The following is a 27,284-nucleotide window of genomic DNA, read 5'->3' as shown; positions in this document are numbered from 1 at the left end:
TACTATACTATGAATTTTTCTGACTTTTTCTGACGTTTTATAACTTTTTATGCCTTATTATAATATAACATTTTCATACCTTACTATACTATGATGTTTTATGCCTTATTATACAATGACATTTGTTGACGTTTTGATAAATTAATATACTATGATGTTTTTATTACTGTTTAATACCTTATTATAGTATGACATTTGTTGACATTTTGATGTCTTAAATTTTATTATCAATCATACTGTGACACCTTTGACATACTATATGTTTTTTGTCGTCTTATGCCTTAATATACTGTGATATTTAACGATGTCTCTAACTATAGTATGACCTTTGACATTTTTTTGCCACATTATACTATGACGTTTTAATAGTTTACTATACTTTGATTTTCAATGATGTTTATTTTCCCCAAATATAATATGATGATTTTTGACATTCATATGCTTTAAGTTAAATGACTTATTATACTATAACGTCATTTTGACTTAGGTATATAGCAAATAAATTATTCAGCAAGATCTAAAACCATTGATAAAAAAAAAGCTCTGGAGGCATTTTAATGAAAATATCACAAACAGATGAGCAGGTTTTGTGTGAGCAGCAGTTTTAATCAAAGCAACGGACCTCCTCCACCTCTTCCTCCTCTTTCTCCTCTTCCTCCTCACTCCCCAAACACGAACAGTCTGATCACTATATTTCTGTCACAAATAATCAGCAGCTGACACACAAGTGAAGAAAAGAAGATATAACACAGCTCTTTATTTCATACAGATCCTTTTTATCAATGTGTCCAGTCAGTCACGAATTTGCACCAGTGATGTCATTCTCCCGCTTTATTGTTACTTTCATTATAATATCAAAGGTTTTGTATTGTTTTCCTTTGATGATGTTTCTGTCGTGTATTTCTTAGTTTTTTAAAGTCTACTCTGTGCCCTTTAAATTGCATGCTGGGAAAATAAAGTTTATTGACTTGAATTAAAGTGAAAAACTTAAGATTCATTAAAAAGAAAAAGAAAAAATTCAAAATACGTTTTACATAGGCAGGAATTAGCTTCCATGTATATGGAAGAAAAAAGATACTCATTTATTTGCATTAAAATAAAAAAAAGGATTCACTGGAGATTCAGATGTTCAGATCAACCACACACTCAAGCTACAACATTGGGTTAGCATAGCTTAGCATAAAGGCTAGAAACAAGGGAAACAGCTAGCCTAGCCTCTGTCCATCGATTATTGGCCATGGTGTTTTTAGAGATGTAAGTTGATCAAAATAAATAAGCCGAACTGTAGACTGAAATAATGGCTCTTTAAAATATTGTTAGTTAGTAAATATTGTTTTTCAGATGTAAGTTATATAAATAAAGCATAATATTAATCAATTGTAATTATTTATACTTTCATTTATTTAATTATCATTATTCCATCTCTTTTTACATTTTAAACATGTTTTTTTTGGTCATGTTTTTATAATATTAAGTTGTAATATAAAATATAATAAGTAGAGCTGCAACAGGAAAATAATTGGCAAATATTTAGTTTCACTTTTTTCCAAGAAAAAAATGCCACATAAATACATTAAAAAAAAAAATCTTTTCCCTATATTCAGCTTCTTTATAGATTATATTTATTAAATCTACAATAATCAGTGATTAACCAATAAGAATAATTGTTAGTTGCAGGCTCAGTAATGATTAAACAGGATAACAATGGCCAGATTAATCAGTAATTGATATAATTAAATGCTTTCATAATCATTGAATTTTATTCCAACTAAAATCAAAAACAAAATAATGTAAATAAAACAAAAGTAAAAATAAAAAACTAAAGACAAAACAAAGACTCAATAACAGAAGAAGTGAAATCAGTTTTCTTGAATGAATAAAAGCGACTGGTTCTCCTGATCCAAACTGAATGTAATAAATGGCTTCACAGCGCCGCCTGCTGGTAGAAACAACTTTGTGCAGCTCTGTGCTTTGCTTCACACTCAGCAGTTTCATCTGGTAGTTTATTTCATCACAAACTGTTTAAGAATCATTTAAGACTCTTAAGACTTTAAACTGTCGCAGAAACAGTAGAAACACTCAGGGGCTCTTTGTCTTTTAGGATTAAATGCACGAACATTTACAAATGACACCGATTCTGCAGAAACTTTCAAACAGTTTATTTCTCATTTTTCCACATGTGAAGTTTCAGTGTTGAAAACAGGAGTAAAAATCTAAGAGTGAACCTGTAGCTTCGTCGTCTCAGTCACTTCCCTTTAAACCAGCAGAAATCGACCTGAAGTGAAACCAGCAGGAAGCTTTGACACCGACTGTTTATCACAAATATCTGTACATAAAAAAAAATCAGCAACCAAAGAAATAAAAAGTGAAGAAATACAAACCAGAGACTTCAGTCGTCTGAGTTACTGAAACCTTTGATTGGCAACAACCATCGTTTAAATGTAAACACGACAGTCTCACTGAATTTCATGAAATGAGCCAAAACTCTCTGAAATACAAAATTAAATACAAGACAAATGATGTCACTATCACGTCACACATCGTCTAACATCATCAGATAATAACACAACCCGACACCATGTTTACATCATCAACATGGGAAACGATTACAGCTAATTAACAGTTTGGTTTAAGGGTTAAATTCTACTGAAAATAGTGATAGTTTCTAACTATTTAACATGCACCAAAAACTGCAACTCTACACTGGATTTCACTGTTTCACTAGAAAAGTTTCTACCACACAGGAAACGCTGCGTCGTCAGTGCAAGTGTTCAGACGTAGCCGGTACATTAGCGTCACGCAGCATGCACTGAACACATCATTTGCATTTGCAAAAACATTTTGCTCATTTCATCAAATGTTCTGGGACCAGCCTGAAAAACAAAGAAACTAAACAAAAAAAACTTGAATGAAATCGGATCTACATGCAGAAGAAAGAGAGAAGAGCAGATCACCTCCACGTCATGCAACACATCACAAGTCTGAAGCAGAGCGACTGTCGAAGAAGAAAACTCCTCTCAGCTTCAAGTCTTTAACAGATCTGAACAGACTCAGGTGACGACAGCGTCCAGTGTTTTACAGCTGATTCCTTATCAACAGCTGAAGCTTGTTTTTCTATTTTACAAAATCTCATTAAACCACAGGAAACGGTGTTTTTGTTTCGCTTCCTGCAGCTGCTCGACTCAGTGGCTTCAGACTCCTGAACATCCTGCGGCAGCTGCAACCGCCGATCGATTGGTCGATCGTGGGAAAACAATTGGCAACAACTTTGATAATTGTCAGAATATATGAACCATGTGTGAAGTTTTGTCAGAATTGCTAAAAAGTGTTCTGTGAGGTCACACTGACCTTTGACTTTTAGTCACTAAAATCTAATCAGTTCATTCTCAAGTCCAAAGTGAATGTTTGTTCCATCAAGGTGAGATATAGACCACCTGAAAATAAAATGGCCACCGCTCTGATTGCGAATTGGACTCTGAGAAGCTGGGACAGATGTTTTCTCCGATTTCTGACATTTAATTCATTAACTGATTAATCAAGAAAAGAACTGCTAATTGCAGGAGTCATCTTAATGACCAGCTTCCGACTTCACCTCCACACTGAGTCGATGTTACGTCCAGTCTGTTGCTTAACAACAAAAGAAAATCAAACACGAGTCAGTCGTTAGTTTAAAACCATGCAGACCCCCCCCCGCGCCCCTCCCCCGCCCCTCCCCCGTCCCGTCCAAGTCATAGCGAAGCAACACAGCAGAGATAAACGCACTGAACCAAAGAGCCGACACTCAGTAAATTCTCGTTGGCACTTGATGCTGAATTCACTGTCACGACAGTCTGATGAGAAACAGGCGACACACAAATAAATAGAAAAACCCAGACACCTTCAAAACCAGTGGAACATCCAACACACACACACACACACACACTCACACACACTCACACACACTCACTCACACACACTCACACACACTCACTCACACACACACACACGCACACACACGCACACACACGCACACACACGCACACACACGCACACACACGCACACACACACACACACACACACACTCACACACACTCACTCACACACACACACACGCACACACACGCACACACACGCACACACACGCACACACACGCACACACACGCACACACACACACACACACACACACACACACACACACACACACACACACACCCTCGCTCTGCGTTTAAAGACGTCCGTCAGCTGTTAAAGTGCAACGTCGAGTCACTGAGAGTTCCCGCCCAGAAACACTTGGTAAACGTTTGGCTTCAAAGGGAGGGGGGGGGAGGGGGGTGGGGGGGGGGGTTCACAGACAAAATACTTCCTTTGAAAACAGGAAACACATTTTGCTTGACGACGTCTTCAGACAGATCTTCAGTAAACGGAGGAGGAGGAAAATGAACGGTGTCAGACGTCGACCACCATCTTCTTATGGATGTCCAGTCCACCGACCACCTGAGGACACAAAACAGCTGAGGTCACACCCTGACGCAGCACGGTCCACCTCAGGTGTCGTGTCAGAAACGCCACCTGAGATCCGACGAACCGAGTCCCAGACGTGTGGGCGGAGACCGAACACTGAAGAGGCGGAGCCTCGTTTGACTTACCGCGCAGAACTCCTCGAAGGATATCCTGCCGTCGCCGTCTTTGTCCGCGTTGATGATGGTTTTGTCGACGATCTGCTGAAGCTGCGTGTCCTTCAGGTTGTTTCCCACCATCATCTTCAGGACCTGGAAGAGCTCGCCGTTGGAAATGAAGCCGTCTTTGTCCATGTCGTAGATCCTGAAGGCGACTGAGGACAAAGACACGACAGAGGAACGATGTCAGTCAACAGACGTCTTCGTCTGAGTGGCTTGGTGACTGCCTCGTTGTGACATCACAAAGTTCCAGAAGTCCTGACGGCTGGTTTTAAGGCTCAGTTTCTGAATACAGGCTGTGTGCATTTCTCTGTGGACTGAGGCTTTGATACTTTCACAGTATTAATATAGAAGCTAGAGCTGATCTATAATCTATAATCACACTACACATGGACACAGACCTTTACACTGGAGGAGCTTTAAGGTTTAACAGTTATAAAGATACAACATACTGAATACTGATGTTTAATCTGAATTAAATGTAAAGTTCAGACAATCATGTGGGTGTTGAACTAATGATCATGGAACATGATTTAAAGAACTGTGTTTTTATGACAGTTAATCACCTGAACAGCACGGTGACTTTAATAACCATGACACATTGTGCAGATACAGTCGTGTTATTCAAACTTACAGCGCAACTTCTGCTCCTTATCTCCCTTCACACTGAACTGGGAAACTCCTTCAATGAACTCTGCCAAAAATAAGAAATAAAAAAACATCAGTTCAAACTGCAGTTATAAAAAAACAAGAAAGCGACTGAAGATCATCAAGTTACAGAAAACAAGCTACATGTAGTCAGTCAATCACAATTAGCCCTGGAAGATTTGAGCTTTATGATATTTTAGGGATTTTTCAGCTGATAATATGGAAGTTCAACATTGCACATTTAAAAAGAAAAGAAACATTAAAATGAGTCTGAAGTTCCCGAAACATCAAAGTCTTCATAAAGTTTTTAATTTGAAAATACGTTTTCCCGCCTGAAACTATATAAAGGTCAATGCTGAACTTCTGTCAGACAAACACACTGACACATGATCATACAGGATGTGATGTCATCAACAGGCGACCAATGAAACGTTACCATGATTAAAATCACTGATTTCTCTGGTTTGAGAATTGATGGAAACATTTGTGATGATGTAAGAACACGACTCAACAACATGTAGAACATATAGAACATGTAGAACATATAGAACATGTAGAACATATAGAACATGTAGAACATGTAGAACATATAGAACATGTAGAACAGAGAACGTAGAAGAGAGAACATAGATGTAGATGTTTTAGACGTTTTAATGTGGAGAACTTTCAGATGAGAACTTTAAAGGCAGTCAAGTCTTGTGTTGATCTGTTTACCTTGAAAGTCGACTTCCCCGTTTCCGTCGGTGTCGAATATGTCGATGACTCGCTGCACGAGCGGATTCTGCTGCAGCTCGGGTAAAGACATGAACTCCTCCACGCTCAGGGAGCCGGAGTTATCTAGGTCGAGTTTCTTAAATCTCTTTCCCAGCCTCTTAATCTCATCAGCATCAACTGGAATGAAACGGAGAGAGAGACGGAGTTATTCACAGGCTGAAACAAAGCAGTGGCAGATTATCTGCACAAACGTCGGCTGAACACCGAGTGGGCGACACTTCCACCTGTGAGGTTCAGGACACACGGCCGTGAAAACACCTGTCGCCCACCTGTGTCTTATTTCCTCCCTTTCCCGCCTTTAGAAGCAGTTCCCCCTCGGAGAAACAACCAGACTCACCTGGTTTCCTGCTTCTACTGGTCATGACTGCTCACAGCTGCTGGTCCGTCACCGCACCAGTTAAATGAACCCTGAGCTACTGGACCTCCTGGCGCCTCGCTCTAAGCTCTAACACCGGGTCATGTGACTCTCTGAAGGCTAATCACTCTGCTGATAACCATGAATCGGCGGGACACTGGCGGTGGGGGCCGCATTGTGTCTGTAACCAGTCAGCTCATGGAGATAATTCAAGCTGTCAAAGTAAATATTTAATCCAATTATTCCAAAAGAAACTAATAAGATTTGACAAAATGTGGAACCTGAGGTTTGTTTGGATGAAGAGCGTCGACGTGAAGCTTCATGTGCTTTTTATCACTAAAGCAAGAAGCTTTGTTTGCAGATGTGACCTCTGCAGTAACGAGTGTGGTCCATGCTAGCTTCTGATTACAGTGTTTGCTAATGTGCTAGCTCCTCACGTAAATCCAGTCTGATAAAGTTAAAGTTGTCAATGTTTTTAACAAGCTACAGCTTCATTAACATCTGGAAACACCTGGAGATGGTTTGTCTGCTTCACTCGTGGGAAGATGTGAGGGAGATTGTGTCATGATGAATGATGAATGAGCAAAATCTATAATTCAGAATATTCATTTCAAAATCAATAATTTTCAGTTCAGTTTTAGATTTCTCTTGATAAAGTAGCAGCTACAGTTTGGTAAATTCTCTTTAATTCCTTTTCAGTAAATCTTATTTTTCATCCCTATTTATATATTAATTGTATATTTATACATTAAAATATATCAGACTGTTGTTCATTTCATTTCCAGTCCCAGTGTGAGATCACATTGACTGGGGGAAGTGAGGACGTCATAATTATTCATATATTTCCAGTACGGTGATGAAGATCGTATTGTGGATGTTTTATCGGAGCGGGAGTTTTTGGTTTCGTTACATCACTAATGTCACACAGAAGCTTATTTTTAACTGTTATTAATGTTTCTTGATATTATTATTTCTTATTTCTAGTTTGTGTTGCTGTTGAAGTGTATTGCATTATACAGGTGTTTTTATATTCTGTCCACCTCACTTATTTCAATGAGAATACACTAACTATCAGAAACACTTCAATATGTAGTTTAATTCAATTTCTCACTTTATTGATATTTACTTACAATAGTCTGTCTCTGCTGTAACATAAAGTCTTATTTTAAAAGAGACAGTCATTCACAAACTTCACTCCTCCCACCTGTGAGGTGCAGTTCCACCTTTACTCCATGTTCACCAGAGGAAACCCTGCTGTTTCACAATAAAAGCAGAGAAAAACAGAGCTGCAGTGAGAGGAGGAGCAACACAGGAAACAAAGGTCAGCGTCAACGTCTCACTCCAGAAATGAAAGGAAAGTCTGTCAGAGCAACAACTGAGCTGCAGCGGAGACGAGTCTGTTTCTCTCTGACAGAAAATTAAAGTGAGTCCATCAGGTCTTTGTCAACAACACAGCAGAGTCTCTACCAAACACTGGTGAGTACAGCTGATCATATTTACTGTTTGAATAACCAGCACTAACACAAATCTTCATCTCTACTCAGGTGGAAGTTTCACTCTCTTCATTTCATACTGACACTTGTGAAATGGGTCACAATATAACTGTGTCTGTTTGTCCACAGACCCACTATAGTCCACCTTAAACTGTCTCTGGGTCAGTTCTCAGGACGTTTCTACCTCCTTACTGAGTCTCTGTGCTTTACACTTTACTTTCACTCATTTCCTGCTTTTATTACTGTTAAGTTATCACTTCCTACAGCTGTAATACATTCTACTTCCTCCAGCTGTTTCACAATAAAAGCTTTCCACCTGTGAGTCAGCAGCAGCACTTTTACTGTTCCTGCTTTTACTTTCTTCAATAAAAACTGTTCTACACATCAAGGCATGGACACAGAATTTAGTGCCATTTTCTTTCAAACATCACAGGGAAAACAAGCAGAGACAAATACAATCAGGAGTCAGATGAAGAGCTACAGATCTCTTACTATGGTTTGTGAAACTCAGCCAGGGGGCGCTGCAACGTTAAGTGTAGGTAGATGGGCAAAAACAGCATTTACAACTTAATCTACAACCCAGTAAAGTGAAGGGGTCTGAATACGTTGGGAAGCCACTGTACTCGCAGTTAGCAGGTGTAAACATTCAGGCCGTGCTGGAAATTAGAGGTCGACCGATACGTGTTTTCAGGCCTGACACTTGTAATCAAAGAGACCAGTTACTGATATTTGAGTGGATATATATTTGCAGTAACAATGGAAATTTTACTGTCAACATTTAGTAAGAAGTTGCATTTAAAAGAGAAAAATTAAAAAAAAAAAAACTCCCTGTAATAATAAACTTGACATGTTGGACAGTAAAAAGATATTGTGACTATGAAGAAGAAACAGAGTTTGGACCCAAAGTAAAATAGGAATATAACTACAGCTCTACAACTACAACACAACAAAGTGTGTAAAAAGGGTCTGAATACTTTCTGAAGACACTGCACAGGTAGACAATTTTACAATAGTAATCATACTTCTATCTTTCACAATAAAATTGTATTTTATTGTTTCTTCCAGATTGTCTGTCGACATGGCTTCTGCAAACCATCTACTATCTGAAGATCAGTTCCTGTGCTCCATCTGTCTGGATGTGTTCACTGATCCAGTCACTACACCATGTGGACACAACTTCTGTAAGAACTGCATCACTACACACTGGGACATTAGTGACAGGTGTCAGTGTCCCATGTGTAAAAAGGTTTTTAAAAGAAGACCTAAGCTTCACATCAACACTTTCATCTCTGAGGTGGTTGCTCAGTTCAAACATGAAGCTCAACAGAAAACCAGCAGCAGCAGCTCAGAGCAACAAGTTTCCAAACCAGGAGAAGTTCCCTGTGACGTCTGCACTGGAACCAAACTGAAGGCCCTGAAGTCCTGCCTGGTGTGTCTGACCTCCTACTGTGAGACTCACCTGGAGCCTCACCTGACAGTGTCAGGCCTGAAAAGACATCAGCTGATCGACCCTGTGGAGAACCTGGAAGACAGGATGTGTACGAAGCACGATAAACCTCTGGAGCTGTTCTGTCAGACCGACCAGACATGTGTCTGCATGCTCTGCTCTGTTTTAGACCACAAGACACATGAGTTTGTTCCTCTGAAAGAAGGATATGAAGGAAAGAAGGCAGAGCTGGAGAAGACAGAGGCTGAAATTCAGCAAATGATCCAGAAGAGACGAGTGAAGATTCAGGAGATCAAACGGCTAGTCAACTTCAGCAAGGAAAAAGCAAACGGTGAGATAGGAGAAGGTGTTCGGGTCTTCACTGCTCTGATGGAGTCTGTCCAGAGAAGCTTGAATAATCTCATTGACGAGATCGAAGACAAACAGAAAACCACAGACAAACAGGCTGAAGACTTCATCACAGAGCTGGAACAGGAAATCTCTGAGCTGATGAAGAGAAGCACTGAGGTGGAGCAGCTCTCACTCTCTGAAGACCACTTCCACCTCCTCCAAAGCTTCCCATCCCTGAAAGCTGCTCCACCCACCAAGGACTGGACAGAGGTCAGAGTCCGTCCATCATCATATGAGAGGACTGTGGTGAGAGCTGTGGCTCAGCTGGAGGAGACGCTCAGTGAAGAGATGAAGAAGCTGTTTGAGGCTGAGCTGAAGAGGGTCCAGCAGTATGCAGAGGATGTGACTCTGGATCCTGATACAGCCAGTCCTTATCTCATCCTGTCTGATGATGGAAAACAAGTGAATCATGGGGATGTGAGGAAGAATCTCCCAGACAACCCAGAGAGATTTTCTTACTATGTTAATGTCTTAGGAAAGCAGAGTTTCTCTTCAGGCAGATTTTACTTTGAGGTTCAGGTTAAAGGAAAGACTGACTGGGATTTAGGAGTGGCCAGAGAGTCGATCAACAGGAAGGGAAAAATCACACTGAGCCCTGAAGATGGTTACTGGACGATATGGTTGAGAAATGGAAATGATTACGATGCTAATGCTAGCCCTCCAGTCCGTCTCTCTCTGAAGTCTCAGCCTGAGAAGGTGGGGGTGTTTGTGGATCATGAGGAGGGTCTGGTCTCCTTTTATGACGTAGCTGCTGCAGCTCTCATCTACTCCTTTACTGGCTGCTCCTTCACTGGGAAACTCTACCCATTCTTCTGTCCCTGTAATAATCATGGTGGTAAAAACTCCGCCCCTCTGATCATCTGTCCTGTCAATCAAACTGAGTAGACTAATAACTTTAGTTATTTTACGATTTGATTTATTTTAATTCCAGGGAACAAATGTACATATTTTAATTACTTTGCAATTCATATTAGGGATCGACCGATTATCAGCCTGGCTGATTATCGGTGATAATATACAGCATTTTCTGATTACCGGTATCATTATGTTTTTTTAACCAATAACCGAGAACATAAAACATCTCTGAGTAAACTTGTTACTGCGTTATATTTTAAAAGGGGAGGGACAGTTGTTGATGGTCATTGTGGAGGATGTAGTGTGTGGAGCTGTGTTACATTATACAGTGTGTCTGTTATTTACTTACATTTACTGATATAAATGGGGTGGACAGAATAATAGTAACACCTGAACGCCATGGTGAGTGTCCTTATACAGCAGTAGTTCTGTGTTGACATATCGGTTCCAAATATTGGTTATCGGTCTCCTTGATAACCGATAATCAGTATCAGCCCTGAAAAAAACATATCGGTCGATCCTTAATTTATATCTTGTTATTTTCTACAGAATCTGATTACTGCAGTGACTTTGTTGTAAGATTATTTTATGTATCCCATTACACAGGCAACACTTTAGTTTGATGCCTCGTCAACCCTGCAGTAGTCACCAATGTGTCAGTCATGACATCGGGGGTTGACCATTTTTTCAGGGTCGATTCCGAAAAAGATTATTAGTAAACAAAAAATACCAATAATCATAAAAATGCTGAATATGGCATCTGATATACGGCCAGGCCGATAATCAGTCGAGCCCTGATGTGTAACTATAGAAAATGTATTGTTAAGTGCAGAGGTTACAAATGGGTGGATCACTGTCCTGGTCCAGACCCAGATGGCAAACTGTCCGGACCTATTACCTTTAAATGATTAAGAACTACAATCAACATTTTGGACCTTTGCTATTTCGTACAAAATGCAGTCTGTGTCATTGTTATTCAAGTTGTAAAAAGCTCATGGACAAAGGTAATTAGCTGAATGCTAATTACTGATTAAGTACTGGTTACTTTGGACTATTTTCTTTTGATTTCTGAATACTGGTAAAATGGATTGTGATCTAAAGGAATCTGTAAATACATGATTGTAAAATAAACTTGGTTGATGTTGAAGACTTGAAACACGAGGCCTGAGTGAACGGTGATCTGAGCACCACACACTGAAAAGAAAAGCTCATTTTACACATAACTGGTACAAATTTCTTCACTCTTTTATTTTTAAGAAGATCTCAATCCTGGTGGATTTGGTGAAAACAGTATGGCTAATGAATGAATTTTGGAATAATTCACTGTCACATTGTCCACCACCATTTATATCAGTGAGGCTAAATTACAGAAACAACTCTCAGTACCTTTAGACCAGGTGCATCACTGTGGAAGTTGGAGGATAACATGCAGTAACATAAACACTTTTTTGTTTTACATTGTATTTTATTGGTTTAATCACTATCCAGTTACGCAATGTTATCAATATTTATATTTTACAGCATTATATTATTACTACGGTGTGTATATTACACTGAACAAAAAAATAAATGCAACACTTGTTTTTGCTCCCATCTTTCATGAGATGAACTCAAAGATCTAAAACATTTTCTATATACACAAAATAACCATTTCTCTCAAATATTGTTCACATTCTGTCTAAATCTGTGATAGTGAGCACTTCTCCTTTGCAGAGATAATCCATCCCACCTCACAGGTGTGGCATATCAAGATGCTGATTAGACAGCATGATTATTGCACAGGTGTGTTAGGCTGGACACAATAATATTGGGGGGATATTGCCGTGACTAAAAAGAAAGGAGGCTTTCCCAGCAGCCCTGAAACTGACCTTTAGCGTGTTGGGAGTCGGGGTCAGACTGCTGGCAGGGCTCAGCAGGAGGAGGTGCATCAAAAGCCTCCATCACATCAGTTCCCCTCTGTAAGGTTTCCTAAAGTCAACATGAACTCACCACAGATTCTCTCTGTCTGCTCTTCACCGGATCGACCACCGTTACAGCGAAGAACTGAACCACAACACTTTAGATTTCTGTTCAGGTCTGAACGCTGACAGTGAACCTTCTGGTTATTTATTACTTCACTTATTTTTATTCATCACATATTTCCTCATTAAAACATCCTTTTGTTAATTCAAAAATTTGATTCCAGCAAAGACTTAAGGAGTCGTAATAATAGAGCTGCAGTTATTAGTCGCCATAATCGACGACAATATTGTAAGTCACACAACGATAATAATAATGATGAGTAATGTGGTTTTTTACATAATTAGGCGACTGGAACAAGCGTTCTGTTTAACATAGGTTTAGATAAATGTCTTTATCTGCTGCCTTATTAAGGCACTCCTCTCAGCTATTCTAGCTGAGAGGAGTGCCTCGGAGCTGAGCACCCGTGGCATCTATTAATCTTCTGTTTCGGGTTTATTATTCTTCCGCCAAATTTCGGCGCGTAACTCGTCCCGCAGCTTTGAGAAAATATATACATCAAAACGTGCGTCTTGATCCTGAAAGAGGTGCTATGACTTTTGGTGTTAAAATTCCAATTTTTCCCAAAGTTATTCCCAAAAAACTGGGAATAAATAATGCATTAGAAATGCATTGGAATTTTCTTAAGAAACCCACCTTTTTTCTACAAAATTTCACCTTTTTGCTGAGTCACCCAGCTCTCTCATACCTGCACGTAGAAATGTGATTCAAACTATAAAACGGAGGAAAACTTCTGCTCTCTCAAAAAGACAGGAACTGTTTTTACATAACATGTAAACTTTTCAAACTGTGAGCACTCAAAGGAGGAGTGTAAATCACTTTTTCTTCAAAGTTAGAGTGACAGCGTCAGTTGGCTAGAGTGCGTGAAGCAGTAAAAAATAACCTTTATTTTTATTTTTAACTCGAGCTCGCGGCCAAACCGTAAAAAGGAGACAAATAATTCTTTCTGAAAATGTAGACATAGTTGTTGGGATTCATAAAATGTAACTTTGACAGGCAGGGTCTGCACAAAATTTAAACGGGGGTGCCGAGTCCGGCAGCAATACCTGTCTCACTTTCATTGACACCTAATGTAATCGTCTTTTTTTTTCAAAAGAATCTCTCTCTGTCTTCGCACTGAGCTTACTCACTCATTTTAAGGAATATCTGAATAAAATAGAGACTGTAGAAACTTCTGGCTTCAGTGTCTGGCACGGTCTTTTCAGTTTTTGAAAAGAAGTAACGGTTTTCTCATAATTTGCAGTTGTTTGAAGCCATGTAGAAGCCAAATTCTGGGCAGATTTTCACATTGCCATGGCAACGGTAGCTCCTGACCTGTGTGCGTGCGCCTAGCAACCAGATAACCAACTCTCCAAGCTCTGCTAGCTTTACATTAGCCGCATGTTAGGTCTTAAATTACATTTAGTTAGGTCTTAAATATGTAAGTCCATTTACTGCTTCCTTCGTTGCTTTTTGTTTTGTTAAATGAGTGAATGAAGTTGTGACGGTCTCCGCTGAGACAGAGGAGAGGAGAAGCTACTAGCCCTCTCTCGCTGTCACTTCTAGTCGTGTTGCTCTCCTCCCCAGTAATGTTAAATTTAGCACAGAAAAAAACATAATAGTGGTAATTTAAATAGCGGTTCATGGGATTTATTAACCCTCAGGGGTCCCTCTGTCCTTTTTTGGACATTTTCTTCACTTTTCTTTCTTGATTTGCTGATCATTTTGGCTGTGTTACAGCTGAAGGTATGGATTTCTGCAAGAAAGTGTCTTTTTTGACATATTTTTAAAATCTAATATCAGTTACTGTTACAGGTCTATTATACACTGGTAACACATTTTGTCTCCTCTGGGGTTCCTCGCGTCCAAACAAGGACACAAAGAAAATGCTATAAAATTATCACATATCAATATTTTTTTCTGCTTTTTTTGCATAAATCTCTTAAACCACTTCAGTTCTGCTCAAACCTACCAAATGTTTATTAGTTTTCAGGATTTTAACCCTTTAAATGCCCGTTTGAAGACAGGTTGCCTCTTGTTTTATTTAAAAAAAACAAGACAGAATATGAGATATTTCCCACATAATACATGATGGAGGGATGTGACATTGTTTTATATCAGAGTCTTTTATATCAAGACATTTCTCAAAACCAGAATATGATCTGGGTGACTTTTGAACACTGGAAATAAATCATGTACTCATCCCGGCAGTAGCCCCCGTGGCACTCAAAATTTCCCTGGAATTTTCTAGTTAATATTATCGTGGCATAAAGAAAATGAAGTTTCAGGGGCTAACGTGAACGTTAAGTTGGCACTTTGCACTGCAGCTCACATCAGAAAATATTTTCTCTACAAATGATTCTTTGCCCTGATTTTTCAGTTTATTTAGATCTTTAATATTAAAAACTAATACAGCATAGATGAAAACAAAGAAACTCCTTTTCTTAAAAATAAAGCTCAATCAATCAATGACCTCTAACCTTACACAAGGACATTCAACAGTCAGGGAAAGTGCAAATGTCAGTAACTTGCACTTACAGTGTTTGATGTGTGGTCAGTGACGTGTTGGTACTTACAGTGTGAGCACATTTCCAGAGGATAACTGGCTTCATTTCCCTGAAAAAGAGAAAAGACTGACGATGAAACAAGAGTTCCACATTCAGACACGAGATTATTTATTTCAGGTGGGACTGTGGTCACCTGTTGGGTTTTTGGCCTAAACTCATCAGGACCTGACAACAGTCATGTTAGGCGAAGTAACGTTTTAATGCGTTTATAGTGACAGTCAGAGCCATAAAACCCTGATATATTGGGCTAAATATTGCGTGGAGAGCACAGGAGGTGTTTTATTGTGAAAGTATTCCACCTGCACACTTTAATTCTAGGGTAGTTATTCTCCTTTTTCACACAATCTCAGATCATTTAATTTTATCAGCAGCTGAGACATCTGACAGAGCTCCAGTGTACTGCACGATTACACAATACAACACTTCCGGTCATCATTTTCAAAATAAAACTCCTCCTGGAGATGACATGTCAGATGGACAGTATACAAACTTCATTAGTCGTCACAATCACGATCCATATCTGCAGATAAATACCACTGAATAAAAGTGGAATTATTGGTGCCATCACGTTCTTTCATCTTGTAATGTTTTAATTTATTTACATGAAAAAAGAGCTTTTAACTGTTCATTTTGTAGTTGAAACATTGGTCAATTAATTAATTGGTCTGTCAACAGAAAATTAATATACAACAATTATGATAATTAATCATCATTCATACTTATGCAAATATTCTCTTTTTCGAGCTTCTGAAATGAGATAATTTGCTGATTTTCGCTGTTTTATGAAACTGAATATAAAATATCTTTCAATTTTAGGTAGTTGGTCGATCATAACATGACACATCAACACTTTCAACTAACTATTTGGATTATAAACTGTTATATGTGACAATTCTAAACTAAATGATCACACAAGCAGAAGACAAGATTAAAACGCTTAGTTTAAAAAAAAAAAGCTTTTATTGTGATGGGCATGCTACTAAACTTCCGTTATTTCTGCTACGCACTTGACGCTCCTGCAGCTAACAGCTAGCCTGCTAATAAACCAGTGCTTCTCTATTAGTGCACCAGCTAGCCTAGCATAGAGGCTATAATCTACCAAACCACAAATCATGGTTACTTTACACATGGCGGTGTGACAGTTACAATAACCATAAATAACACAACAACTGACTCACATAAACTAACGGCCGCAAACGTTACGCTTCTTTAAATTCAGCGCGGAGCTAACGGCGGCTAACGTTAGCTAACAGAAGAGCTGCGGCAGAAGCTGAATTCACTAAATCGGGTTTAATATTATGATTTAAAAAAATGAAGGACAGGTTATTCCTCACCATTTTGCCGCCAGAAGATGAACAGCTGCCGGGAGAGTGAGTTAGAGCCGAGTTAACGGGTCAGGAAAAGACGATGTTTCAACGGGGATTGTGACTTCTGACGGTTGGACACCGACCACCGGCCACCGGCTGCCTGACTGCACCGTGACTGACAGCGGAGCGGAGATTCACCGCAGCGGCAGCAGAGAGAGCCGCAGCGGGGGAGAGAGAGCACAGAGAGCCGCGGTGAGGAGAGAGAGAGAGAGAGAGAGAGAGGAGGAGGAGGAGGAGGAGGAGGAGGAGGAGGAGGAGGAGGAGGAGGACCAAAGCTCGTCTATGAACGTGAGGAATCACTCTGTCTCATAATAACCAACACTGGAACCAAAGCTCCTCTGTGAAGAAGAGGTATCACTCCTTCAGAAACCTCAGGTCGCGTTACAGTTGCTCCTCAGCAAACAATAGAGGATATAAAGTAGAAAAATATAGATAAAAATAAAAATAAATATAGACATATACATATATACATACACAAGATAAATACATACATAAATAGAAAATATGTAAGGATAGGAGCTTTAAAATTGCACTTTTCAAATTGCACTTGGTTATACTTAGAAATAAATACTTATACCAATAAATACATAAATAAATACCCAACACTGGTGACTGCAGAAGGGCTGGACTCTGTGTTAAAGTCTAGTTTCAACACTGTTTTAGGTTGTATTGAGCTCATCTGTTGTGTTTTATCAAATGGCTGTAAATGTTGTTTGTGTGTGAACAGAAAAGCTCAGGTATGGTCATATTACTGCATCACCAACCATTATTTTCATTATCAATATTTCTGACAGTTATTTTCTTTAATAATGGATTGACTGCCCAGTGTATAAAATATCAGAACATTGTGAAATATGCCCCATAAAGTGCATTTAACATATTCTTCTTTCTTCTTTCAAGCATTGAAAAAATGTTGTAAGAAAAGTCATTTAAACGATGAATAAATCATCATTATTTAGATGTAGCGTACTGGTTGGTTTGTGGGTACCTTGAGGAAATAATGAAACTGCCATCTGCAGCAGGAGCCCAACAACAGATCTGTGCCATGGATGATCTAGATCCTCAGACAAGGAGCCGCTGTTTGGAGTCACAATCAGGTTTATTGTCAGGTAACTTTACACATATGAAGAATTTGCTTTGGTGCTTGGACAGAAACAGTGTGTGATGTGAGTGCAGGATGTTTTGGTGGAAAGTGACAGGCCTTAAAAATATGAAGTCATCATCATGGTTTTCTTTTTAATATTCAGTCTCTGCTGATTCTGAGTGTGACGGTATTTAATTTGAGGGTTTTTACCTGAAGTCAGCTGCACAGTTCAGACTCAGGCTTCATTACAATTACTGAAGCAATTTATCCTGAGTATGTTCAGTAAAGCTATTATGTACTTTGGGAGGAGGGACTATTCACACACAAATTTAAGACCCAGCTGATGACCTTTAAGGCTCTTGATGTCCATTTATTTACACACACATTCAGACCTATAGATACTTTAGAGTCCACTAAATGAAATGTCATGTGTTTGTTCTAGTGATCAGAGTCCTGGAGGAAACAAGGAGAACGTGCAGCACTGCAGGAAAGAACCAGGAGCTTCCTGCTCTTGTCTTTACCTGGACTTTACTGTCTGTGTTTGTGCATCATTTACCATAAAAGAAAACAGGACAAACTTCACAATCACCAATTCATTTGCTGCAGCACCAGATTCCATCAGCTCAGGGAACCTTGATCAATAAACTAGATCTTCGGTCAAACACTAACACATGGTGTTCTGTTTACTGTACTGTACGAAAAAACATACTCAGAACAATATTCTTTATATTAAACACCTTTTCAATGACAACAATGAAGAATAAAACTAATGAACATGAGCTGTACGACACTGACACCTGCTTCACAACCTGAACTGTCAGTGTTCAGTTCACACTAAAGAGTGTGTGAGGTGAACACATCCGTCTCTGAGGTCACAGCATCACATCTATGAAGAGTCTGGTTCTGCTCCAGGTTGCAGTTCTGGTGGGTCGGTTCCATCTGTTTCCTGCTGAACACCGTTTGATGTTAAACTGGTCGATACTTTCATCACCTTGGCAACAGTCAGGCCGAGCATCCTGTGCTTCCCCTCCAGCTCGGACCGCTGTGCCTCAATGAGACAACAGGAACCTCCGGGGGTCCAGCTCCAAGATGTGGCGTCCTGGAAAACCAACACACCAACATCGGTAACCAAGGCAACTGTTTCAGAAGCAGCAGCAGCAGCTTCTTTGTCACCTGGAGAGAGAGAGAGAGAGAGAGAGAGAGAGAGAGAGAGAGAGAGAGAGAGAGATTTCTAATGTTAATATTTGTGTGATTTTAGTGCACACAGCTGTGGTGTGAAAGCAGCTGTAAGAACATCTGCCTGAATCACTCCTCGTCCTAGAGAAACTCCCTGTGGGAAAGAAAACTAGAGACGGCAGCTGGACAGATCGATCAGTTAGACACAGTGCATTTAGAAAGTTCACACTTCTTTCTCACCTTCATTTCTTCTTTCTAATGCTAGCTGCTAATGCTAGCTGCTAATGCTAGCTGCTAATGCTAGCTGCTAATGCTAGCAAACTAGCCCCCCACTTGTCATTTTGCAATTTTATAATGGAATCATTAAATTCATTCATCAATGGCCAATGCCAGCAAGCTAGCTGCTAATGCTAATAAGCTACCCTTCCCCTGTGTCGCTTCTAGTTTGACCCTGTTTTTTTCCATAGAAAAATAAAAAGCTCAATTGTTTCACATGCAGAAACTTGAATTTCTCCTGCAGATTTATTTTCCAGGTTTACGAATGTTGATTTACAACTACAAACATTGGACTTATTTATTAAGGTCACTTTACAAGCTCAGTCATTTTGAGTCTAATTTGAGCCTATAAGTATGGGATGGAGTCATGTGCATGATTTACCGTTTCTTGCTGGTTTCAGGAAGGTGTGGTTCTGGCCGTGGTTCTGGTTCGAGGTGGATTCTGCCGTCCCTATGAAAACACAAAAGGGAAAATAAGGACAAGTCAAGCAGCTCCTCTTTTGACCATGAAATGTTTGAGGCAGTCTAAGACTTCAGAAGATAACAGATCACTCATCCATTTAAAGCTCATTTAGCAGATACTGTAATAAAAACAAGACTTAATGAACACTGGTTCACTCAGACAGAGAGGAGCAGGAAACACACTGAGGAGCAGGAGTCTGGACTGTTGTCTCCAGCCTCCCGCTCATGGTTCCCATCGCCGGCATCAGCCAGTTCCTCATTGTTCCCCATGTTCCAGAGACTCAGGGATCTGTGAGGAATAACTAACATGCTGTTTGTTTGTAGCTCCGTTAGTTAGATTTTTAGTATCAACAACCTCAGGCCTTCCTTCAGCCTTGCAGGTAACACTCTTCCAAACACACATATTTAACCTGATATAAACTGATTGATTTCCTCACTGGTGTTAAATATCTCTGGTTTGATCTGAAGTGAATGTGAACATTGATGTGTGGAAGGTCGATGACGTCACTGTACTACAACCCTCCCTGAGAAGGAAGGTGTGCAGTTACTGATCTCAACAGCATGGAAGTTATTAGTAAGACACATGTCAAATATTCAAAGTTACAGCTCTGAGATAAAACTGGATATTTGTTGGTGTGTCTGTATTTAACAAAGCCAAGGACCCACTGTGTCAATGTTGACACAAATACTGCAAGTTGAAGTTTGAGATGATTTTTACACAGTATTTTTTACTTTGTCTTCCAAAACAAAAGGTTTACTTTACAATATTAAGCTTGTGTTAATATTTCATTGATTGACACTTAATTTTATTATTAGGAAAAAGTTTCTCTGCAGAAACTTTAGTGGCGTCACTTTATTGAAGGAAAAATCTGTAAAATAACAGTTTTTCTCTGTAGAAATATTAATTATCTTTTTTTACAGTGTACTGTACTTGAGTATTTACTCATGCAATTTCATACTTCTACTCACTGTACTTCTACAACTCAGAGGGAAATATTGTGATTTGTTGTTTCTATTTCGAACATGAAAAACATGCTGATCCTATAATATCTGACAAACTGTTGTAGATTAAAATACCAAACGGTGTATAGAATAATTAAAAATGGCCTTCATCAATTACAACAGTAAAAGGTTTACACATCATTTATAATAAAACACTCACAGGGCTCATTTATCTGCACTGTGTACTTTTACCTTTGACACTTAAAGTACATTTTGCTGTTGATACATACTTCTCTGAACACGTCCTCCACCACTGCAGAGTTGAAATATTCAAGTTTTTAATAACTGCAATTGTTGGTTCTGTGTACAGGTTTATTCCACAGACACTTTAAACTCCCTCAGTTCAACACGTAACAGAACATCAAGGTTCCAAGCACGAGATAACAGAACAAATCATATTTGGCAAAATGAATCCAGCGTGCACTGAAAGAAAACACGAACACACCTCCAGCGTCTGAGTCCAACAGAGTCTGAAATCATGTTTTATATTCTACTTCCTGTCAGGAAAACACATGAAAGACTCAAACCGACACTGTGATGTATCTGCCTCCTGCCACAAACACTCACGACAGCACCAAATGTGGATTAATCCGCTGCTGGAAATAGTCCCTTCCTCCTGTTTGATTAAAAACTACTGTGAGCAGCTGTTTCAGTAAATTACTGAACCTTTTTCAAAATGAAATGATATGTTTGTGAGGAGCTTTTAAAGATTTCAGTAGGAACCAGTGGAGCTGAGAGACGGACCAACACACAGCTGGTTTGGATCAAACATGGTTGTTGGTTTTTTGACAAGAAGAAAAATATAGAATAACAGCAGGTTTATCATTTAAAGGAAAAATCCACCATCATCCTCTGGCACAGTTTAATCTCATAATGTTTGGTTCATAAAGAAATTTACTTTTATATCAAACCTGTTTTTTCTTAATTTCCTACATTTATGTTTCTGTATTTCCTCTTTATCGCTGATTTTTACCTCTGCAGTTGTTGAGGGTCAGTTTAAGAATGTGCTTTTATTGTGAAGGGCTCACTGAACCCAACATATTTTACTTATATTTTCTGAAACATCTGAACATGAAGTCACAGCGTCTGAGATCCAAGACACACGGACCAACCAACTGAATGAGGAACAACTTCACGGTTTAGGTGGATTTTTCCATTAACTAACAATAAGAGGAAAAGTTCAAACTAACACGCTGATGTTCACACTCACACATCTTCTCTTTGTCTCACACACACTTCACCGCAGTAAATAAATAAGGTAAAATCCTTCTTCCATCCACAGGTGTCTTCCATCCTGGTCTTCAGCTAGCAGCATGCTAGCTGCTGCGTTTAGTCCCTCCCGCTTTGTGCTGCAATAAATTTAATATTTGAAGGAACTTGCTCAGAATTCTTTTGCACTAAAGGAACCGTTGGATCTGGATTTCAGGGATAACACTAATCCATGTTCTTATCAGAGTGATTTTAAAAGATTAGCATGAATTTCAATTTTGTGCGTCAAGAACCGAGATAGGTCCAGTGGTTAGCCTAGCATTAGCACAGAGACTGGAAACAGGGGGAAACTGTTAGCATAGCTATGTCAAAAATGAACAAATACACTTTCCAAAGATCTTCAGTTCTGTCTGATTTCCACGCTGCAGCTGAAATAGAAATAAGAAGGTGACACTGTGGTTTTACCAGCAGTTAGCGTTGGAGCTATCTGTTGACGCCATGTCTGAACTCAGTGGGGAGACAGGTTTGAGCTGCTGCTAAACCCAGCGGACTCTTGGATGGTTTTATGACGAGCTTGTTCGCTAACAAGATGCAACAAAATGAGGCGGCTCTGAAGCTAGCCCAGGCTAACCGCTTCCCTTAGCTCCGTTTGTAACCTCAACGCTGTGATTCGTCACGTCACGTTCTCTGAAAGCTGAAGCTGTTCTGCTTTTCTTCTTTGGATGTGTGTAAAGTCTGCTGTGCTGGAAATACTGGATTTAAACATTGGTTTCTCCCCCAACAAACATTACACCATTAAAGGTCATAGGTTATGCTGTAGGTGGCTGTGCTTTCGCCATCAGAGCCCCTCGACGTATGATCGACCTGCCCGACGAGAGGAGGCAGAATCAGTCACTTCTTTTAAATCACTTCTTACAACTCATTTTTATAGACTTGTTTTTATTTGATGTTGTGATGTTGTCTTCTTATTGTCTCCATGTCGCCCTTTCATTGCTTGTAATGTGTGTGTGTGTGTGTGTGTGTGTGTGTGTGTGTGTTTCTATACGACAGCTGCTCCCTCTAATTGTCCTTATTTATACTGAAGCATATGTTTTCTCCTCCCTCTGTAACTCTACCTCTCTCAGCACTATGTGAACTCTGTTTTTAGGCCATATATAAATAAAGTTATTATAAAGGCAGCAAACAAGATCACAAATGCACCTGTGTCATTTTTAACAGTGTATCCGAGTTTCTGGGGTTTTGTAACTCGCTCTGCTGAAACTGTTTTTGATGGTTTTCATTACGTCGTAGTTCTAAGTTTCCTAGATTGCTGATGTGTCCTGCACTTTGTTGCTCGCCGTTTCCCCCTGATTCGAGTCTTGGAGCTAAGCTAAGCTAAACACATCCTCGACCTGTCTCTGCGCTGGACGCATGGACTTTAAATGTATATGAATGTCTTAAGGAAGATGTCTAACGAGTGTCTGATGGTTCCTTCAGCCCTGTCCACCCCTGCTTTAAAGCTACGCTCCGCAACTTTTCATGTGGAGCTTCTCTTTGCTCTCGTACCAGCCAAATCATAAAATATCACTAAACCCGAGATGTTTGATCATGGAAGGTTCAACCAATGTAGGAAGTGACAGATTGAAACATGAAAGCAAAACTCCCTCTGGAGAAAACCGCACGTCTCTTTAAACATCTTGTACCAGACATAAACGTGCTGCGGTTAACCTTCGCATTTCAAACTGTTCCCTTCACGTGAAGCTGCAGAAAAGCAACGTTGGCGAGCGCAGCTCTAAAGCAAAAAGCCTTTAAAGACCAGCAGAGCAAACAGCTATTTTCTCTCCCTCTCTGATAAAACAATACAAAGACCAGACCCTCGCTGACTCGACGCACGCCTTCAGGAAAAGGCTGTCTTTCTGTTGTGATGCTGATGTTCAAAGGTAGTCCTGGTCCGACGGATGTCCTCTGCTTGGTGTCGGGTGTGTGGACAGTGCTGCGATGATCGGACTCAGTTGAACGCCTCCTTGTTGATCCACATGAGGGTCCGCGTCTCGTTGGGCTTGCATTCGTACTCGATGCTGCTGAACTTGTTGCCGAACTGGCAGTGCTCCCTCTTGTAGTAGTTGTAGTATTTCGCCTGCCAGACCGTCTCGAACGTCCCCGCCTTGTTGAACTGGACAGGAGAGAGAATCTGCGTCAAACACACTGCAGCAAAAACAACGACTCTCACTTCCTCCTCCACTCAGACTAGTTCCTGTACATCCCTGTTCATCCAGAGTCTCATATCAACCATTGTGTCAAACTTTGTCATAATTGATGTGACGTGTTTTATGAGTTAACCGTGACCTTGACCCTTGACCTTTGACCACCAAAGTCTAATCGGTTCATGCTTGAGGCAAAGTGAACATTCATGCAAAATCTGAAGGGATTCCCTTGAGGAGTTCTCAAGATATTGAGTTCACAAAAAATCATGTTTTGTGAGGTCACGTGAGATTTGACCTTTGACCTTTAGCCACCGAAATCTAACCAGTTTTTCTGAGTTCAAGTTCAAGCCAACGCTTTTACCAAATTTGAAGAAGTTCCCTCGAGGCGTTACAGAGATATTTTGTTCACAAGGCCAAAACCGTGTTTTGTGAGGTCACTGTGACCTTTGACCTTTGTCACCAAAATCTATTCAGTTCATCCTCGAGTCCTAATGAATGTTTGCGCCAAATTTGAAGAGTTTCTGTCAAGATATTACTGAGATATCGTGCCCACAAGAACGAGACGTACGTACTGACAACCTGAAAACAAAATGGCTGCCGCTCGGGCTGCCGCTGAGTCAGCGCTCTACCTGACACCTGCTGACGGTGACTCGCTGTTGTGACTGTCTCACCTCCATACTGACTTGGACAGGCTGCCGGTCTCCGCTCTTGGTGTGTGGGACGCCCTCAGTGTCGTACTGGCCGTGATAAACCACCGAGTCACCGTCTCTGGACTGCTGCTCCAGAGGGAAGATGATGCCGCCGATGTTCATGTTGCTGTGACGAAGAGGAAAAGGAGGAAGAACACGAGTGACGCTCTCTGAGGACAGGACAGGACACGCCTCCTGATGACCATGACGTTAGCAGCTGCTCTAATGTAAAGTAATGCAACTACCTTTTCAAGTAAGCTACAGGTGATGACAGACTAACACACCTAAAAACACACATCACATGACCACCTACACTGAGCATGTGCGAGCCGTAAACAGGAAGTAGATTGTATTAAAACAGAGAATGTAAGTGAACAACAGCTGCAAAGACAACAAGGTCAGTGACACTGTCATTCATCATCATGTTGTTTTCACCACTGGTAGTCCAGGCTGATGACAGCCAATCAGGAGAGACCGTGGGTGTGACCTCATCGTTTACAAAGGTCTCATTTTCTATCCAGACTACAACACAACCCGAGTTTTCAAAATAAAACACAACTCCAGAGTTTCCAAAATAAAACACAACCCACAACCCCCCCCCCCCGGAGTTTTCAAAATAAAACACAACCTCAGAGTTTTCAAAATAAAACACTGCTCAGGCAAAAAAAATAAAATAAAAGCAGGGTAATCAAATAAAAACACTGGACCTCGACATTTGCACCAAAACGTAACCCAACATCATCAGCCGCACATTGCTGGTGGAAGCCCCGCCCATCTGGACCCACCATCCAACCATCGCACGATTTAGTTTCTCTGAGTGTGTTTTCATTGGATGGCTCAGAAAACAGTCAGCCAATCAGAAGAGAGGCTCTGACAGCAGTCAGTACCAGCCGGCCCTGACAGAACCTGTCGGATCAGCTGGACCCCGCCCTGCTGGACCTGAGCCTCAGTGACGTCACTGTAACTGATCCATGAGACTGGGCATCATGAACATGAGCGCCTCCTCCACACATGATCCACACATGATTTATTCAGGAGGCGATCAGGAGGAAGAGGAGGAGGAAGAGGAGGAGGAAGAGGAGGCCTGCATCACTGTTCCTGCTTATTTTCTATTCATAAACGTTTTTATCTCTAATTATAGAAGCTGATCTAACCGTGACCCTTTAACCTTTTTATTTCATTTTATTTCATATTTCATGTCATGTCATATAAACACGTGATCACGGACAGAACCAGAGATATACAGATTTAAATTCCTTCTTACGTGGCCTCGACGGTCCCAGGCTTCACCACCACCTCGATCTTGTATTTGGAGCCTGTGAGCAGCTTGATGGTCCGGGTCTGGCCGAACCGGCTCCCGTCCACCTTGAAGAACACGGGTCCGTCGTTGGGCTGGATCCGCAGGGAGATGGAGATGTTGATGATCGGGGGAACGTCGTCCATTGTCCCGGGTTTCTTGTTGTGGATGGGGTCGCTGTCTGGTCCCGTGTCGAGGGAGGGGGAAGCGGATGATGCGGTGATGCTGAGGAGGGACCAGTGTCAAGTTAGACGGAACGCGGCTTCCGGTTACATCTTTCAAAATAAAAGCGGATTGTTTTCATAATGGATCACTCCTATTATTCTTTCGATTTATCGATTGTTATGAAAATTTTCCAAAGCCTATTTCAGCTTCTTTGGTCAAAGCAATAATCCATAACTCAATCATATTGATTTTACCTTTTCATATTTTAACTGATTCATCTTCTCTCTGTTAATATTTATATTGTATTTTATATCGTTCAGTCAATTATTAAGTTGATTGACAGTAAATTTGTTATTTCATTAAATTCATCACTTCACTAATTTATTCATTTTACATGTGATGCTCCTCCTCCTCGTTGTTCTCTCATATTACAGTGAATTATATTTTTGTTGTTTCTGGAAACTGTTTCCCACTTTTATCTTGTTTTATAAACCAAACGATTCATTCATTACTTGAGAAGATGAGTACAGAAATAACAGGAGATAAAAACAATCATCATCATCAATCATCAGTCATCGTGTGGCGGTTCAAATCCTGCATCTGACGGCCCTTTACTGCCCGTCGTTCCCCCTCTCTGCCTCCCCAGTTCCTGTCTCTCTACTAAACTATCCAATAAAGGCATAAAAAAACAATCATTAGCTGCAGCTCTTGTGACGCATGGTGAAGTACATTTACTGAAGTAATATCAAAGTAAATGTACGTGATGAGTACTGCTTCTTTTATCAGTTCATCACATGAAAAATCACAAATTGTAAAATATGATGTTTTCACCTGACGTCAGAAATAAACTCCTCCTCTCCAGAGGAAGAATTTCTGCTTTTGATGTGTGTTTATCTTTACCAACAAATATATATGTGGAGCTTCTTCTAAAGTAAAGAGACTGGTGGTTGTGAACCTCACTATCTGGACGGACACAATAAGAGAAACAACTTCCTGTGTGATACACCTCCTCCTCCGCTCAGACCAGCTGCAGGTCACATCCTGTTTATACAGTCAGAGAAAATATGAACCATTTGTCATAATTGTTGTGTGAAGTCTTGAGTAATGGCTAAGTGTTTTCTGAGGACCTTTGACCTTTGGCCACCAAAATGTAATGAGTTCATCCTCGAGTCCAGGTGAATGTTTGAGC

At 40.2% G+C, this 27,284-nt stretch overlaps 3 protein-coding genes across 3 annotated transcripts; 1 reads left to right on the top strand and 2 right to left on the bottom strand.

The window, feature by feature from the left end:
• Positions 1–2,144: 2,144 nt before the first annotated feature.
• ppp3r1b (protein phosphatase 3 (formerly 2B), regulatory s1ubunit B, alpha isoform, b) lies at positions 2,145–16,745 on the bottom strand. Its single transcript, XM_056372745.1, has 6 exons — positions 16,520–16,745; positions 15,195–15,234; positions 6,021–6,197; positions 5,293–5,352; positions 4,629–4,813; positions 2,145–4,476 (listed from the first exon to the last, which is right to left on the bottom strand). The coding sequence occupies exons 1-6, from the start codon at positions 16,520–16,522 to the stop codon at positions 4,429–4,431; spliced, it is 513 nt and encodes a 170-aa protein (XP_056228720.1). The 5' UTR covers positions 16,523–16,745; the 3' UTR covers positions 2,145–4,428.
• Positions 6,211–12,131, top strand: LOC130166879 (E3 ubiquitin-protein ligase TRIM21-like). The gene is made up of 2 exons (XM_056372714.1): positions 6,211–7,911; positions 8,994–12,131. Exon 2 carries the CDS (start codon positions 9,007–9,009, stop codon positions 10,648–10,650), a length of 1,644 nt encoding a protein of 547 aa, XP_056228689.1. The 5' UTR covers positions 6,211–7,911; positions 8,994–9,006; the 3' UTR covers positions 10,651–12,131.
• A 4,061-nt stretch (positions 16,746–20,806) lies between the features above and the next one.
• Positions 20,807–26,304, bottom strand: cnrip1a (cannabinoid receptor interacting protein 1a). The gene is made up of 3 exons (XM_056372746.1): positions 25,898–26,304; positions 24,616–24,760; positions 20,807–23,913 (listed from the first exon to the last, which is right to left on the bottom strand). The coding sequence occupies exons 1-3, from the start codon at positions 26,074–26,076 to the stop codon at positions 23,749–23,751; spliced, it is 489 nt and encodes a 162-aa protein (XP_056228721.1). The 5' UTR covers positions 26,077–26,304; the 3' UTR covers positions 20,807–23,748.
• Between the last annotated feature and the right edge of the window lie 980 nt (positions 26,305–27,284).

This window comes from Seriola aureovittata, chromosome 3 (assembly GCF_021018895.1).
Source record: "Seriola aureovittata isolate HTS-2021-v1 ecotype China chromosome 3, ASM2101889v1, whole genome shotgun sequence".
NCBI classification, from domain to species: Eukaryota; Metazoa; Chordata; class Actinopteri; order Carangiformes; family Carangidae; genus Seriola; species Seriola aureovittata.
The sequence above is the reverse complement of the archived record's forward strand: the minus strand, read 5'-3'. Positions and strand labels throughout refer to the sequence as shown.

Bases quoted from the DNA above. Each gene is read 5' to 3' on its own strand.
- cnrip1a (XM_056372746.1), bottom strand. From the start codon at position 26,076: ATGGACGACGTTCCCCCGATCATCAACATCTCCATCTCCCTGCGGATC. The intron at 24,761-25,897 runs GTAAGAAGGAAT...TCTTCGTCACAG, and splicing joins CCTGGGACCGTCGAGGCCAC to CAACATGAACATCGGCGGCA. The intron at 23,914-24,615 runs GTGAGACAGTCA...TCTCCTGTCCAG, and splicing joins CTGTCCAAGTCAGTATGGAG to TTCAACAAGGCGGGGACGTT.
- ppp3r1b (XM_056372745.1), bottom strand. The intron at 5,353-6,020 runs GTAAACAGATCA...TATTTTTGGCAG, and splicing joins CGGGGAAGTCGACTTTCAAG to AGTTCATTGAAGGAGTTTCC. The intron at 4,477-4,628 runs GTAAGTCAAACG...TTGTGTCCTCAG, and splicing joins CCTTCGAGGAGTTCTGCGCG to GTGGTCGGTGGACTGGACAT.
- LOC130166879 (XM_056372714.1), top strand. From the start codon at position 9,007: ATGGCTTCTGCAAACCATCTACTATCTGAAGATCAGTTCCTGTGCTCC.